The sequence below is a fragment of the Chiloscyllium plagiosum genome, unplaced genomic scaffold (genome assembly GCF_037043375.1).
Source record: "Chiloscyllium plagiosum isolate Xiang-an unplaced genomic scaffold, Cpla_swu_hap1 HiC_scaffold_3, whole genome shotgun sequence".
Taxonomy (NCBI): domain Eukaryota; kingdom Metazoa; phylum Chordata; class Chondrichthyes; order Orectolobiformes; family Hemiscylliidae; genus Chiloscyllium; species Chiloscyllium plagiosum.
The window spans coordinates 68,038,801-68,053,886 of NW_028270141.1; the positions used below are offsets into that span (position 1 = coordinate 68,038,801).

General features: G+C 40.6%; 1 protein-coding gene across 3 annotated transcripts in view; it reads right to left on the reverse strand.

Annotated features, from left to right (window-relative positions):
* The window catches only part of opn5 (opsin 5), a 70,833-nt gene that overhangs the window by 17,257 nt on the left and 38,490 nt on the right, over positions 1-15,086 (reverse strand). For all 3 annotated transcript variants that reach the window (XR_015751810.1, XM_043683123.2, XM_043683134.2), the window contains exon 6: positions 11,068-11,315. Coding sequence is in view for 2 of the 3 variants with exons in the window: in XM_043683123.2 (XP_043539058.1) it covers positions 11,068-11,315 (248 nt within the window). In the remaining variant the exon portion in view is untranslated. The remainder of the gene's footprint in view (positions 1-11,067; positions 11,316-15,086) is intronic.

The window sequence follows — 15,086 nt, forward strand, 5'->3', positions numbered from 1 at the left end:
AAAGCTGTGGATGTAATTAAGATGGGCTTTAATAAGGCATTTGATATAGTCCCATATGGCAGATTGGTACAAAAACTAAAACCACATGGGATTCTTAGGTTTGTAGTCTATAAATGATCTGGAAGAAAATATGGATGGTCTGATTAGTAAGTTTACAGATGACACAAAGATTGGTGGAGTTGCTGATAGTGTCGATAATTGTGAAAGGATACAACAGGATATGGATAGATTGGTGACTTGGGCACAGAAATGGCAGATGGAGTTTTATCCAGACAAATGTGAGGTGATGCATTTTATAGGATCAAATTTAGGTGTGAATTATACGGTAAATGGCAGAACTCTTAAGAACATTAACATACAGATGGGCGCACAGGTCCACAGTTCCCTACAAGCGGCAAGGTATTTCGGAAGGTATATGGCATGCATACCTTCATCAGTCGGGGCGTGGAGTACAAGAGTTGGCAAACCATGTTGCAGCTATATAAAACACTTGTTAGTCTGTTTTTGGAATATTGCAGTTTTGATCACCATGCTATCAGAAGGACATGAAAGCTTTGGAAAGTGTGCAGAGAAGGTTCACCAGGCGGTTCATCAAGGTGAGAGAGGAAAAGTTTAAGGGAGATGTGAGGGATGTTTTTCACATAATGGTAGGAGCCTGGAAAGCACGTCCAGAAGAGGTCGTGGAGGCATCTGGGTGGTTACACGAATAGGGATGAATAGAAGGATATGGACTGAATAAGGGCAGGTTTGTTTCAGTTTAGTTAGGTACGAGCTCGAAGGGCTTATTTGTTTACTATACCTCTTTGTTCTTGTTCGTTGTTCATGTTGTTGGAAGGCCAGTATGGCAGATTTATTGCTACTATCATGTAAACACCAGGTTACAAGAGTCAGACAAAGGCTTTGTGGTCACTCTAATAAAAGGTCCAATTGCTGACCCCTTAAAGAATTTACATCAACTATATGTCTAATATCCCTTAGATGAATGGAGCCACAGTAATATTCAAGATGCTTGACATTGGCTTTGCTTTCTATGTGTTCCCAGTACTCAACTTAGTGGCAAAGCTCCCCTACTGTAGATGGAGAACGTACTATGTACTGAATATACTACATTTATTTACAAAGATCACTTAGCAGGACTTACCTTGCCTAACCTCGGCTAGTGAGGATTACAAAAAACAGCAATATTATGGGAATGCCAACACAAGTTTTGCTCCAACTCACAGATCATTGCAACATGAACATAAAACACTGCTCCTTTCTATACAGCTGCTGCTTGTGGAGGGGCAGGAGGAAGAGTACAGAAAATGGAAAAATAGACAAAGGGAAGGCTCTCAGGATTTTAGATATAAAGTCTGAGGGATTAGTCCAGAGGACGGAAAGGAAAATATCTGTCATGTAGTTTCGCAAGGACCAACAGGCCCAAAGACTTATCACCAGATAAATTTCAATATCCCCAAATGTATGGCCACAAATTATGAACACATCTTCACATTCTACCTCCCAGCTATTTGAATCAGTAACTTCCCATTTACTTAGTGCACAACACTCCTAACCCCTATCAGAAGTTTTTAACATTTAGGACACTTGCCTAACACTCAAACTCTACTTCACGCTCACACATGTTCCAATACGATGAACCTCCACCATCGCCCACTGTATCAACATACCAACAACTACTCAGCTATAGCAGATATATCACCAAGACACATTACAACATGTTCACAGAGCTCAGTTGCATGGCTTGGTGTGGAATAATGGCAGTGGAGAAAGAAGGAAGCTAACCCGGGTTGTGAAAATGTAGAGATGCTGTTTCACATCATGAACCCAGTAGTGACTGATGATATTGCATCTGATATTGCCAAGAATAATCCGGACAATAGTACATGTGTATCCTATAGCCCACATAGTCTTACAGCTCTCCAGATGGAGCTGAACTGTTGTTTTAATTATGTATCCTCTACCTTTATTTATAAAGTCAAAAATCACACACCAAATTGTAGTCCAATAGGTTTCTTTCAAACTGCAGGAGCTCAGAAATTGAATGGTTTCAAAAAACCTTTTGGACTATAACCTGGTGTTGTGATTTGTGACTTTGTCCACCCAGTCCAACACCAGCACCTTCACATCTATATAAAGCTCAGGATATTTTACTACCAAGTACATTTGTTCCCAGCCAAGTGCTTCCTCACTGTTAACTATGCTTCCAAGTTTCGTGCAATTTGCAAATTCCAAATTAGCTCTGTTTACCTAAATCCATGTTAGTAATGTTTGTCATAAATAGCTGTGGTCCTGATGCAGAGCCTGGGAAAATATCTTTGTATACTTCCCCAGTCTGAAAATTGCCATTCACCCCAAATCTCTATTGCCTAGTCCTTGGACAATTTTGTTTACAGATTGTTGTTTTATATTTTATTCAATATGTTTTTATTTTGCTAACCAGTTTGTAATATGTTGTTTTATTAATTGCCTTTTGAATGCCTGTATCTATACCTTCTGCTGCACTCTCCTCATCCATACTGTTGCTTGCCTTATGAACATTTTCAATTAGGAGAGCCAATACACAATTAGCCCTTAACAAATCTGCGCTGGTTCAGTTTGTAGCCTTATTTGTCTAGTTGGTTATTTTTCTCCTTGATCACTTTTCTTGTAGCTTTCCCACCATTGACATTAAACTGCCAAACCTTGGAATTGCCTGGTTTGCTCTTACCCCTATTGTGAATAAAGACATCACCAGTGGTCTCTCAAAATTGAGGATGATGTCTTTCTGGCTGGATGAGTCTTCAGGTGAACAAGGTGCCCAATTCTGATTCTCTAGTGTTTTTTCACCGAGTAGGTATATTGCTGGGTTCAGTATTGGAACGCTCAGCCTTCTCCTTCCTGTGCCACCACAGTTGAAGCACTGAGTCTCAAAGCAGCTTGCTCTTTGTTTAGCAAGATCCCTCCTGAACTAATCAGCAGCTTTCATCTTCCAGACAGTGGTGTTCATGCCTCCACGTGTTTGGGAAACCGTCAGCATATGTCCTCTGTTTTCCATTGGCTACATTCCAACTCAGCACTACCCTCTTGTCCTGTCTTACCTGTCCATCTTCCTTCCCATCTATCCACTCTACCCTCCCCACTGACCTATCACAATCATCACTCCCCTGCATCCACCTATCGCCTTCCCAGCTACCTATAACCAGCCCACACCTACCCCACTATTTATCTCTCAGCCCCCTTCCTCCCCACACATTTATAATGAAGGGCTTATGCCTAAAATGTTGACTCTCTTGCTCCTCAGATGCTGCCTGATCTGCCGTGCTTTTCCAGCACCAACTTTTTGACTGCACACTTAAGAGTGTTGCCAGACAGCGAAGAGATCCTGCTGAAGGAGGTGGTTTTCAGGCATTCAGAAGCAATGGCTGTCTATCAGTATTGGTCTTCAGGGGTAGGGTGTTGATACTGGTAGCAGCTTCACAGAAGATGCTCATGTTGATCCAATGATCCTGCCATTTCCAGGAATCCAAATATGCATTGCAGGTGAAAACTCTCAAGGTTGTTAATGCAATATTGATAGTACATTCAGATTTTGGTGAAGTAGAGGAGGGTGGTCAACACAACAGTCTTGTAGACAAGGATCTTTGTTGACTTCCAGGGCTCCCTGGAAGAAGGCAGCATTGGCACAGCTGACTCAGCACAGGAGTTCTTCATTTATAGTAAGCCTTTGGGATAGGTGACCACCAACCTATGGAAAGTGCAATACGTAATCCAGAGGTATGCTGTCTATGTAGATAGTTTGAGCATACCCTGCACTTGTGATGAGGAAAGTCAATACACAATTAACATTAATAGCTCTTCTTATGAGTTTGTACTTGTTCAGACTGTTGTTTATCTCCTTTTATAAAAAGGTGTAACCCACTAGGAGCAATCCAAGTATTGCCACTGAAATTGGAAGTTTTCATCAACCATCGGGGACATTCATGCATCAATGTGTAGCCGGTATAAAAGCACAAGAAATGATTTGTCCAGGTTTATGCCACATCCCCCCCTGAGAGATGCTATGAAGTTTACATTCTGCAACAGTCTAACATTCGAAACATCTTTGTTCCAGGAAGTAGAGTTAAGGACTGAACCATAGGAAATAATGGATATCCCAACAGGCCCTCTTCCCCACTAATGAGGATCATGACAACAAAAGCCGCAAGACTTTTATAGGTGGGTCATTGAGGAAGACATTGCAATTTGAATTAGGTTAGATTCTCCTAGAGTGTGGAAACAGGCCCATCAGTCCAACAAGTACACACCATCCCTCCAAAGAGTAAACCACCCAGACCTATTTCCCTCTAACTAATGCAACTAACACTACGGGCAATTTAACATGGCCAATTCACCTGACATGCACACCTTTGGACTCCTTGGATGCTGCCTGACCTGCTGCGTTTTTCCAGCAACACATTTTCAGCTACTGAACACTTTGGGTGGATACTGTCTCCCGCTGACAGTCCACTTTCATTTCTTCCTCCCTCTTCTAGTAACTTGTCTTGCTGTGTAAAACCTCTGTTCATTCTCTCTGCCCTGAAAAAGTCAAGAAGGATACAAACATGTGTCTTGAGCAAGTGATTTTGCAAGACCTGACAATACTAAATTAATGTCACTAAGGTATATCATCTCTGAAATTAATCTCAGCTATAAATTTATAATTAACAATTATTGTTGAATTGCTGTAATGAAACTTAACTATCTTTCTAGTGTTTAAATTAACACATCACTTATCCTTATCAACTAATGGTTTTAATCTCAAAATTAAAGTTTAACTGCTACAAATTATTAAATAAATGTTTCCTCATGATCTCATTGCCTGCTTTCTTTGATAATTGACAATAGAAAATAAAGGTTTTTGCTGAGTAGTTTGTGTAAATGCTGATAGGAGGTTGGCAGTCTGCATGCATCTGCAATACTTTGCTTTTATCTAATATAATCTGATTTTAATTAGTGTGAAACAATCTTTAATGCATTGTCTGAGGTTGAAGACCACTGAAGATACAGAGTAGGCTTCTGATAGCCTTCCCTTTAACAAGGAACAAACCTCTGGTGGAATTTCTGAGGAATACCAGAAGAATTAGACTAATACTTAAAAAGTGAAAACTGAGATCAGAATACAAAAGCAAAATTAAATTGTAGATGCTAGAAATACAAGAAAGAAAAATACTGGAAACATTGTTCTGATTGAAAGCCATCTTGTCCTGAGAATTTAACTCTCTCATTTTCCACAGATGCTGCCTGACCCATTGCATATTTTGTTTTTGTATTAGAAATATGAGACTAAAGAAATATCAGCCATTAGAGATCTGCAGAAACTAAGGCCTATACATAATGCAACTTCTACTAATTAGCCTTCCCTTCATTAGAAGATCTCATGGTCATTACTGTCAATTCCTGAAACCCATCAGTCTCTTTTTTTTATATATGGTCAACCCAATAGTGGTGATGACTGGGTCAAAAAGAAAATTGAACTGGTAACCTGGGTTACCTCTTTTCTTTATGTATATGTGTCAGACAGGGAAGAATGCTGGACCCAATGGATGCTGATGGAAAAAAATTCAGGTCATTATGTTGACATTACAATATATCTTACTGCTAGATTTTGTTTCATTCCTGTCTTTAACTGACATAATTTCAGCAAGGACACAGAAGAGAAACCTGCCCAAACATATAAAATGAAGATTATTACCTTGCCACACACCGACACATAGCCAAATGAAAAGACTGAAAAGTATTACCCCACGATATAAGCGAATGTCAAAACTGTAAAGAGTATTACCCTTATGAGATAATAATAACATATAACATAAAATAAAGTATTGCAGCAATGCTAAGCCATTCTCAAAAGTATTTCAATATTATGGATGCTATTCTGATTCATAAGAATCGAAAATCTATTATGGAACTCAAGACACATTGTTTCCATTAATATTGCTAGTGTGCTATCCTGTCTGCTGGCTGCTTATTTCTGTGCTCCTTCTAAGGTGATGTTTACATATGGATGGCAAAGTCTGAAATCTATACCCATGATTCGACTTTGTTGAAAATTAAAGGTGTGTGAATGAATGTTAGATAGTTATAAACGTGCAAATTGGCCAGCAAGACTCCCTGGGATTTTACCATTAAGTGTATAAGTCCTCCTCTGATTTGCCTTTCCAAAATGCAGCACCTCACACTTATCTAAATTAAACTCCATCTGCCACTCCTCAGCCGATTGTCTCATCTGATCAAGATCCTGTTGTAATCTGAAGTAATCTTCTTTGATGTCCACTACACCTCCAATTTTGGTGTTATCTGCAAACTGACTAACTATGCCTCCTATATAAATGATTTGGATGTGAATAGAAATGACAAAAAACAATTGAACCCAGCACCAATCCTTGTGGCACACCACTAGTCACAGGCCTCCAGTCTGAAAAGCAAACCTCCACCACTATCTAGTCTGTGCTAGTTTTATATCCAAATGGCTAGTTCTCCCTGTAATTCATGAGCTCTAACCTTGCTAACCAGTCTACCATGAGGAACCTTACCTTACTGAAATCTATATAGATCACATTCACCGCTCTGCCCTCATCAATCTTCATTACTTCTTCAAAACACTCAATCAAGTTTGTGAGACATGATTTCCCACACACAAAGACATGCTGACTATCCCGAATCAGTCCTTGCCTTTCCAAATACATGTAAGTCTTGTCCCTCAGGATTACCTCCAACAACTTGCCCACCGCTGATGTCAGGTTCACTGGTCTATAGTGCCCTGGCTTTTCCTTACCATCTTTCTTAAATAGTGGCACAACATTAGACAACCACCAGTCTTCCAACACCATACCTGTGACTACTGATAATACAAATATCTCAGCAGGGGACCCAGCAATCCCTTCCCCAGCTTCCCACAGAGTTCAAGGGTACACCTGATCAGGTCCTGGGGATTTATCCATGTTTAAGCATTTAAAGATATCTAGCACCTCCTCCTCCTTTTATAATATGGACATTTTTCACATTCTATATCTTCTGTGTCTTTCTCCACAGTAAACACTGAAATACTCGTTTAGTACATCCCCCAATTTTGGATTTTTCTTAACCCTATTTGTCAAAACTATCTTATCCCCTTTTTTGCCCTCCTGATTTCCCTCTTATGTACACTCCTTTATACTCTTCTAAGGATTTACTCAATCTCTGCTGTCTATAACTGACAAATGCTGCCTTCTTTTTTCTTAACCCAAAACCTCAATTTCTCTAGTCATCCAGCTTTCCCTACACCTACTAGCTTTTCCTTTCACCCTAACAGGAATATAGTGTCTTTTCACTCTCGTTATCACATTTTTGAAGGCTTCCCATTTTCCAATTGTCCCGTTGCCTGAGAACATCTGCTCCCAATCAGCTTTCAAAAGTTCTTGTCTAATACCATCAAAATTGGCCTTCCTCCAATTTGGAACTTCAACTTTTAGATCCAGTCTATCCTTTTCCACCACTATTTTAAAACTAATAGAATTATGCTGGCCCCAAAGTGCACCCCCACTGACACCTCAGTCACTTGCCCTGCCTTATTTCCCAAGAATAGTTCAAGGTTTACAATTTCTCTAATGGGTACATCCACATATTGAATCAGAAAATTTTCTTGTTAACACTTAAGAGTTTAGATGGAGAGTAATTTAAGACCATGGCAGTCCCAGTCTATGTTTGAAAGTTAAAATCCCCCACCATAAACACCCAATTACTCTTACAGATAACTGAAATCTTACAAATCTGTTTCTCAATTTCCCACTGACTATTAGGGGGTCTATAATATAATCCCAATAAGGTAATCATCCCTTTTTTATTTCTCCATACCACCCAAATAACTTCCCTGGGTTTTTTCCCAGGAATATCCTCCCTCAACAGAGCAGTAATGCTATCCCTTATCAAAAACACCACTCCCCCTCGTCTCTTGCCCCCCCTTTATATCCTTCTTATAGGATTGTACATTGAACATTAAGCTGCCAGTCCTGTCCATCCCTGAGCCACGTCTCTGTAAATTGCTATGATATCCCAGTCCCATATTCCTAAGTATGTTCGGCCTCTTGCACCAAAATAAATGCAGTTTAATTTATCATCCTACCTTGTTCTCTGCTTTGTTCCTGCCTGCCCTGATGGTTTGACTTGCTCCCTTTCTCAACAGTACCAGTCTCAGATTGAGATATTTCCTCACTACCTCCCTGGGTCTCACCCCCACCCCCACCCTCCACCTTTCTAGTTTAAATCCTCCCAAGCAACTCTTGCAACTCTTCCTGCCAGTATATTAGCTCCCTTACATTTAGGTGCAATCCCTACTTCCTGAACAGGTCACTTCTACCCCAGAAGAGATTCCAACGATCAAAAATGTGTACCCTTCTCCCATACACCAGCTCCTCAACCACACATTCATCTGCTCTATCCTCCTATTCCCACCCTCACTAGCTCATAGCTGCGGGAGGAATCCATAAATTACTACCCTTGAACACCTTTACTGTAAATTCCTGCCTAACTTTCCATACACTCCCTTCAGAATCTCATCCTTTTCACTTCCTATGTCAATGGTTACAATGACCTCCTACTGGTCCCTCTCCCCTTTAAGTACATTCTGTACCCTCTCCAAGATGTCCTTGATCCTGGAAGCAGAGAGACAACACACCATTCTGATTTTTCACTGCTGACCACAGAAATATCTGTCTGTGCCTCTGACTAGAGAGTTCCCTGTCACAATTGATCACTTGGAACCTGACATACCCCTCATTACATTAAAACCATTCTCAGTACCAGAAACTTGGCTGTTCATGCTACATTCCCCTGAAAGTGCTTCGCCCCTTATATTTTGCAAAACAGCATATTTGTTTGTGATGGGGATAGCCACAGGAGACTCCTGTACTACCTGCCTACTCCTCTTTCCTATCCTAGAGTCAACCCATCTACCTGACTGCATCTGCCGCTTTTGTGTCTTCCTATAACTGCCAGTGAATTGAATTTATTGTCACATGTCCTGAGGCACAGTGAAAAGCTTTGTCTTGTGAGCAATACAGGCAGATCACATAGTTAAGTAGCATAGATAGTAAATACTAGGTAACAGCGCAAAAACAAAAACACAGGTACAGGTGAATGCTAAGAGTTTGAGAGTCCATTCAGTATTCTAACAACAATAGGGTAGAAACTGTTGCAAAACTGGCTGGTGCATGTGTTCAGGCTTCTGTACCTTCTCCCCAGTAGTAGAGGTTGTAGAAAAACATTGCCAGGGTGGGAGGGATCTTTGAGAATGCTGGCGGCCTTTCCTGGACAGTGGACCTGGTAGGTGGATTCTATAGATGGGAGGTTGGCCTTTGTAATTGTCCGGGCCGGGTTCACCACTCTCTGTAACCGTCTCCAATCTTGAATGGTACAGTTGCCACACCAGGTAATGTCATGCCAAATTTCCTCAGCTGCCTGAGGAAGAGGAGACGTTATTGGGCCTTTGTAACCAGTGCATCCACATGAAGATTCCAAGAAAGCTTGTTGTGGATGACCACTCCCAGGAGCTTGACACTCTCCACTCATTCCACCTCTGTGCTGTTAATGCGTAGGGGGGCATGAGTAACAATAATGAGTTCCTTGGTTTTGCCAGCATTGAGAGCTAGGTTGTTCTCAGTGCACCATTTTTCCAGGTCTTCCATCTCCCGTCTGTAATCTGTTTCGTCGCCATCTGAGATTCGACTGACTATGATGGTGTCATCAACGAACTTGTAAATGGCATTACTCTGGTATTTGGCAACGCAGTCATGGGTATACAGTGAGTAGAGTAGGGGGCTGAGTATGCACCCCAGGGGGTTGCCAGTGTTGAATGTTAGTGAGGATGAAATATTGTCCCCAATCTTCATTGATTGTGGCCTGTGGGTCAGGAACTGAGTATCTAGTTGCAGAGAGTGGGGCTTAGTCCGAGATCACTAAGTTTAGTAATCAGTCTCTAGGGGATAATAGTGGTGAAGGCTGAACTGTAGTCAATGAGTAGAATTCTTATGTAGCTTTTCTTGGTGTCAAGATGTTCTCGTGAGGAGTGAAGGGCAAGTGATTTGGCATCTGACGTGGATCTGTTAGTCCGATAGGCAAATTGGAGTGGGTCAAGAGTAGTGGGGAGACTGGAATTGATTAATGCCATGACCAGCCTTTCAAAGCACTTCATGACCACTGAAGTTAGGGTCACTGGGCAGTAGTCATTGAGACATGCTGCATGAGCCTTCTTAGGCACAGGGATGATGTTGGCCCTCTTGAAACAGACAAGGACAGTGGCATGCTGCAGGGAAAGGATGAAGATGTCTGAGAAGACCTCTACCAGGTGATCCGCACATGCTCTGGGTGCACGGCCCCGACACTCCGTCTGGTTGCATCGCTATCCTTGGATTCACATGAAGGAAAACTGATCTGACCTCTGATGCAGTGACTATTGGGATAGCTTCTCTTGTGGATGTTACCACTCAGCTGAAAGTCTGCTCAAAGTGAGCATAGAATGCGTTGAGATGATCTGGGAGGGATATGCCATTGTCTGCTAGCTTGAACTGTTTCTTTTTAGTACCTGTGATATCAGGTTCTATGGTGTCAGGTCATCCATCACACCCCCTAGCTTTTGTATCTATCTTGTCAAGTCACTTAAAAATCGTGTCTATTTCAATAAGGTTGTCACTCATTCTTCTAAATTCTATTGAGTCCTGGCCCAACCTATTCAACTTTTTCTTACAAGACAGATACCTGATGAATTTCTTTGGATTGTTTTCAGTGCCAGTACATCTTTTCTTACTTTCTGTCTCTTTTTTTTTTCTAATCCAATTTTCTCTCCCCTCTGTATTCACCTTTTCTACGTCATTGTGCTTTTACATGTCTCTTTTTGTTTACTTCTTAATTTCATTGGTTAAGGATGTCCAATAATTGTGCTGTTGATTTCCAGGACCTTAGATGTCCTATTAGACTTGCTGCAATATTTAATTCCTAAAAATGCATCATCAAACCTAACTAATATTAAAATCTGGATCAATATCCACAAAGATTTCTCTCCAATGAGATATTTACCGAGATTTCTGGCGTGATGGTTTTGAATATGAGAATTTGAAGCAGCCAGAAAGCTTTGCTATCCCACATCGGCAGTCAATCAACTGATAAATGATAGGATTGTACATTGCTGCTGACTTTGCAAACATAGTTGGTATGAAAGAAACTTTAACTGGCACTGCATCAGCAGTACCAAAGGCTGACCACACTGAAACAACGGCATATGGAATCCAAGCGATCAGAAATCCTGCACATATTAACATCGCCACCTAGTGTGAAAAAAGAGGCATGCTTATTAAGTGTGATAAGTGTTGACATTGTAAACAAACATGATCTTAGTATTTACTGAGGATTAATATCAAAAATTCAAGCAAAAAATGCTGCAAGTACTAAGCAGGTTAAGCAGCAACAGTGCTGAACACAGACTGAACTTGGCTGATGCAGAAATCGATCAGAACAGCAAGCTCCCAGATAAATACCAAGCTCTGAATTCAAGTGCCAAAATATTGCTTTAAAACATTTGTGTTTCACCATTCTTCATCAGAATTTAAAGGACTGATCTAGCATTCCCAATTTCAACTACAGTGGGAAATAGCTGCTAGGAATCATACCGTCTAACTAATCAGGAATTTTGGATTGGCAATACTCCCTGTAAGTGTTGCTTGAAACATGGGAGTGATTGGGATGATCCTTATACATCCTTAATTTGAGATCGGAGCAAATGGGGAAAATTGATCATGGCCTGCCTTTACCAAAAAACATGCTGCTTACCTAATGAAAGAGGAGTGACAGTAGAATGACAGAGTGTTCCTGTAAAGGTAAAGGATGAAAGGGCTAAAATGGCTTTAGTGGTTGGAGAGCAGGCACGATGATGTAGTGAGGCTGGTAGCTTGCCAAGGCTCAAGGATACTGGACACAGAATATTCAATGTGTTCTAGTGAAGAAACAATTAGACGATGGCCAGAGTGAGCTGCAACTAAGTATGCCTCCAATTTGTGCTTTCCTCTTTCTTGGGGAAAGAGAGATTTAGAAGTGGTTTATTAATAAGGCACAATGGGGCTTTCAGGAGATGCAAATGCATGGAAGTAAGATTGTTACCCCTCAATGGTAAGATCCTGAAGTGGCCATTTAAGGATTGAGGGGAGAATCACAAAAAAAATTCTCTATGATATTCTAACTAATCATTCTCTCTGCATTTTCCCATATCATATCACACCAGGGAGTAAAACATTGAACTCTGGCAGAGATGGGCCTACCTCCTCATAGCTGGGAAACCCTGACCTGATTTATGGTTTTCAGGCCATTGTCTGGTTTTAACTGAAGTTCTATGTTCCCATCAGAGAAGTTGTCCCACATCCAATGGCTACCAATCAAACAGACAGGAGCATTGGCAAAGATGCCCATTGCTGGGACAGCAACTAATACACTAACAGATTGTTGCTGGAGATAAATTCAAAGGTAAATGTGGGCAGGGTTGGATATCACTGAGCCCAGTTATGAACGCTCTGGAGGAGGGTGGCAGGAGATAGAATTGGGGAGGGTGGAGAAGAGCAAGAAATTTGGCAGTAGCCAGAACATTGAGGGAAGGGCCTTCCATTAGATTTTAGCTGCCTGACCAGAAGGGAGCTATTCCTACATGTGACCAAACTGCCAAGATTGATCTGATGGCATCAGTAGGTAACATAGGCATCTCTAGCCACTGGTAAAATATCAATGCAGTGCGAGGAGCCCATAATGTGGCCACTAATCTGTCCCTGTGATGGCGAGCAATGGAGAGGAGGGAATGCATGTCTAAAATCCAAGGCAAGATGTAACAAACATGTAGAGAACAGTAGAGTAATCAAGGAAAAAGAGCATGGATTTGTTAACAGCAAGTCATGTTTAATTAACTTGCTTGAATTTTTTAAGGTATCAGAGGATTCATTAGGATAACAACATCGATGCCTGAACCTCCCAAAGTTGTTTGATAAAATAATAGGCTTGCCAGCAAACAAACTCCATGGAATATAACAGACACTAGCAGGACATATGAAGTTGGCTAAGTGACTGAAAACAGAATGTTGCAGAGAACATTTACTTTTTGTTCAAACATGTCATCTCAGACTTCTGAACTAGGTGGGATGTGACCAAGGCCTTCTGGCTTAGAGGTAGGGACATTACTGCTCTGCCACAACAGCCTTGGGGGAAGGTATACATTGGGGTTCCACAGGGATTTTCTTGCAAAATATTAAGATGTTGACTTGGGTGAACAGGACCCAATTTCAAAATTTGTGATGGTGACACAAAGCTTGAAAGCGTGAGGAGGGTAGTAATATACTGCAAAAGGGCATAGACTACCTGGTTGAAGGAACTGATATATCCATGAAATTTTATGCTGTGAAGTGAGAAATGATAATATTTGATAGGAAAAGTGGAGAAAAGCAACAAAAATAAAGAATACAACAATTAATGGGGCGCAAAAGACAGGAGACCTGGGTTTAAATGTGCACAAATTATTGGCATTGGCAGAGGAAGTCGAGCAAGTACTTTTAAGACAAATGGGTTCTTGGATTTTGTGTGTAGCAGAAGTAAGGATATTATGGTGAAGATTTATAAGGCTTGGGCTGGTGCTGTATTAGGAATGTTGTGTCCACATATGGACACTTCAGTTACGCAAAGATTTGAAGGCTTTAAAGGGATTGCAGAAAAGATTTGCAAGAAACATTGGAGAAACTTCAGTTAGGAGAGTTAATTGGAGAAGTTGGGACTGTTCTTCTTTAAGAATACTGAGAGGATATATAATAGAGGTGCTGAAAATCATGAGGGGTTGAGGAGAATAAATAGAGAGAAAATGATCTCATTGGTTGATGGGGCAAGAAACAAAAGACAACAATATAGGGCAAATGGAAAAATGTCCCTGAGGAAAAGCCTTTTTATATAGGAAGTGATTTGGATCTGGGATGCACTGCCTAAGAGTGTATTAAAGGCAGATTAAATCTTGCCTTTCAAAAGGAATTGAAAAATATAAAAATAGTTTGCTGGACAATGGGGAATTGGCAGTTGAATGGGACCAGCTGATTTGCTGTTACAGAGGATTGACATGGGTATGATGGAGTAAATGGCCTCTTCTGCACTGCAATCATTCACATGATACTTTAAAGCTCAGGCTGGGAACCAGACATTATTATTTCTGGGTCCCAACTCCTTACATTGCATAGTGTCACTCACACTGATGCAGTAACTGTGAAATGAAAAAGTCTTGTTTTGGTCACTTGTGTGTTTGGTACATAATTAGTGGTGCTAAGCAATATTTGGGAGGCAGACACTGGTTCTAGAGGGCAATTTTCACAGGCAAGTAGCAAATATAACTAAGTTTGTCATTGACTTAAGGAACAGAGCAGTCTGGAGAACAAAGTGCAGCATCTTCCAGATCAAACAAGTCCCCAAATATTCCGACTGTTCAACCTTTCATTTATTTGTCAAGATGTTAAATGAAGAGCCACAATGAATAATGGCTCGGTGCTGTGCTATAGATGATAATGTGCCCCCAGATCATTCACTCTTTAAGCTACTTGCCGGCTTCAGAGTTGTTGACACTTCCCACTGATATTTTACTTGTAAATCTTTGTACATTTTGAAGATATTGGGAGACACTCTTCAAGAAAACCACTTTCAAAGCATGCTTATACGTGAACATGCTCCTCTGTGAGGTAAAAGTGTAGCCCACTACTCTATTAAATCATATTGTGCATAGGCATGTTAATATTACATCTTTCTGACTGCTTTAACATTTACTTTGTGTTTTAATTGAAACAATGTGACTGGAAAAAAATAGATTTTGATGGATGAATAAGAATAATCCAAAATCGTATAACCTTATTAAAACATCAACCGCAATCACGTGTATTTCACAAAACAAGAAGATTTTTTCTTCTGATGTTAATGAGAAATAAAGGTTCCCAAATATCTCAAAACAGATTTTATATCAAACAATGTCACCTCCTTTTCCAGATGTGAACCAAAGAGCAAGTATCAATTTGATTATTGTTAGTGTGGATGAA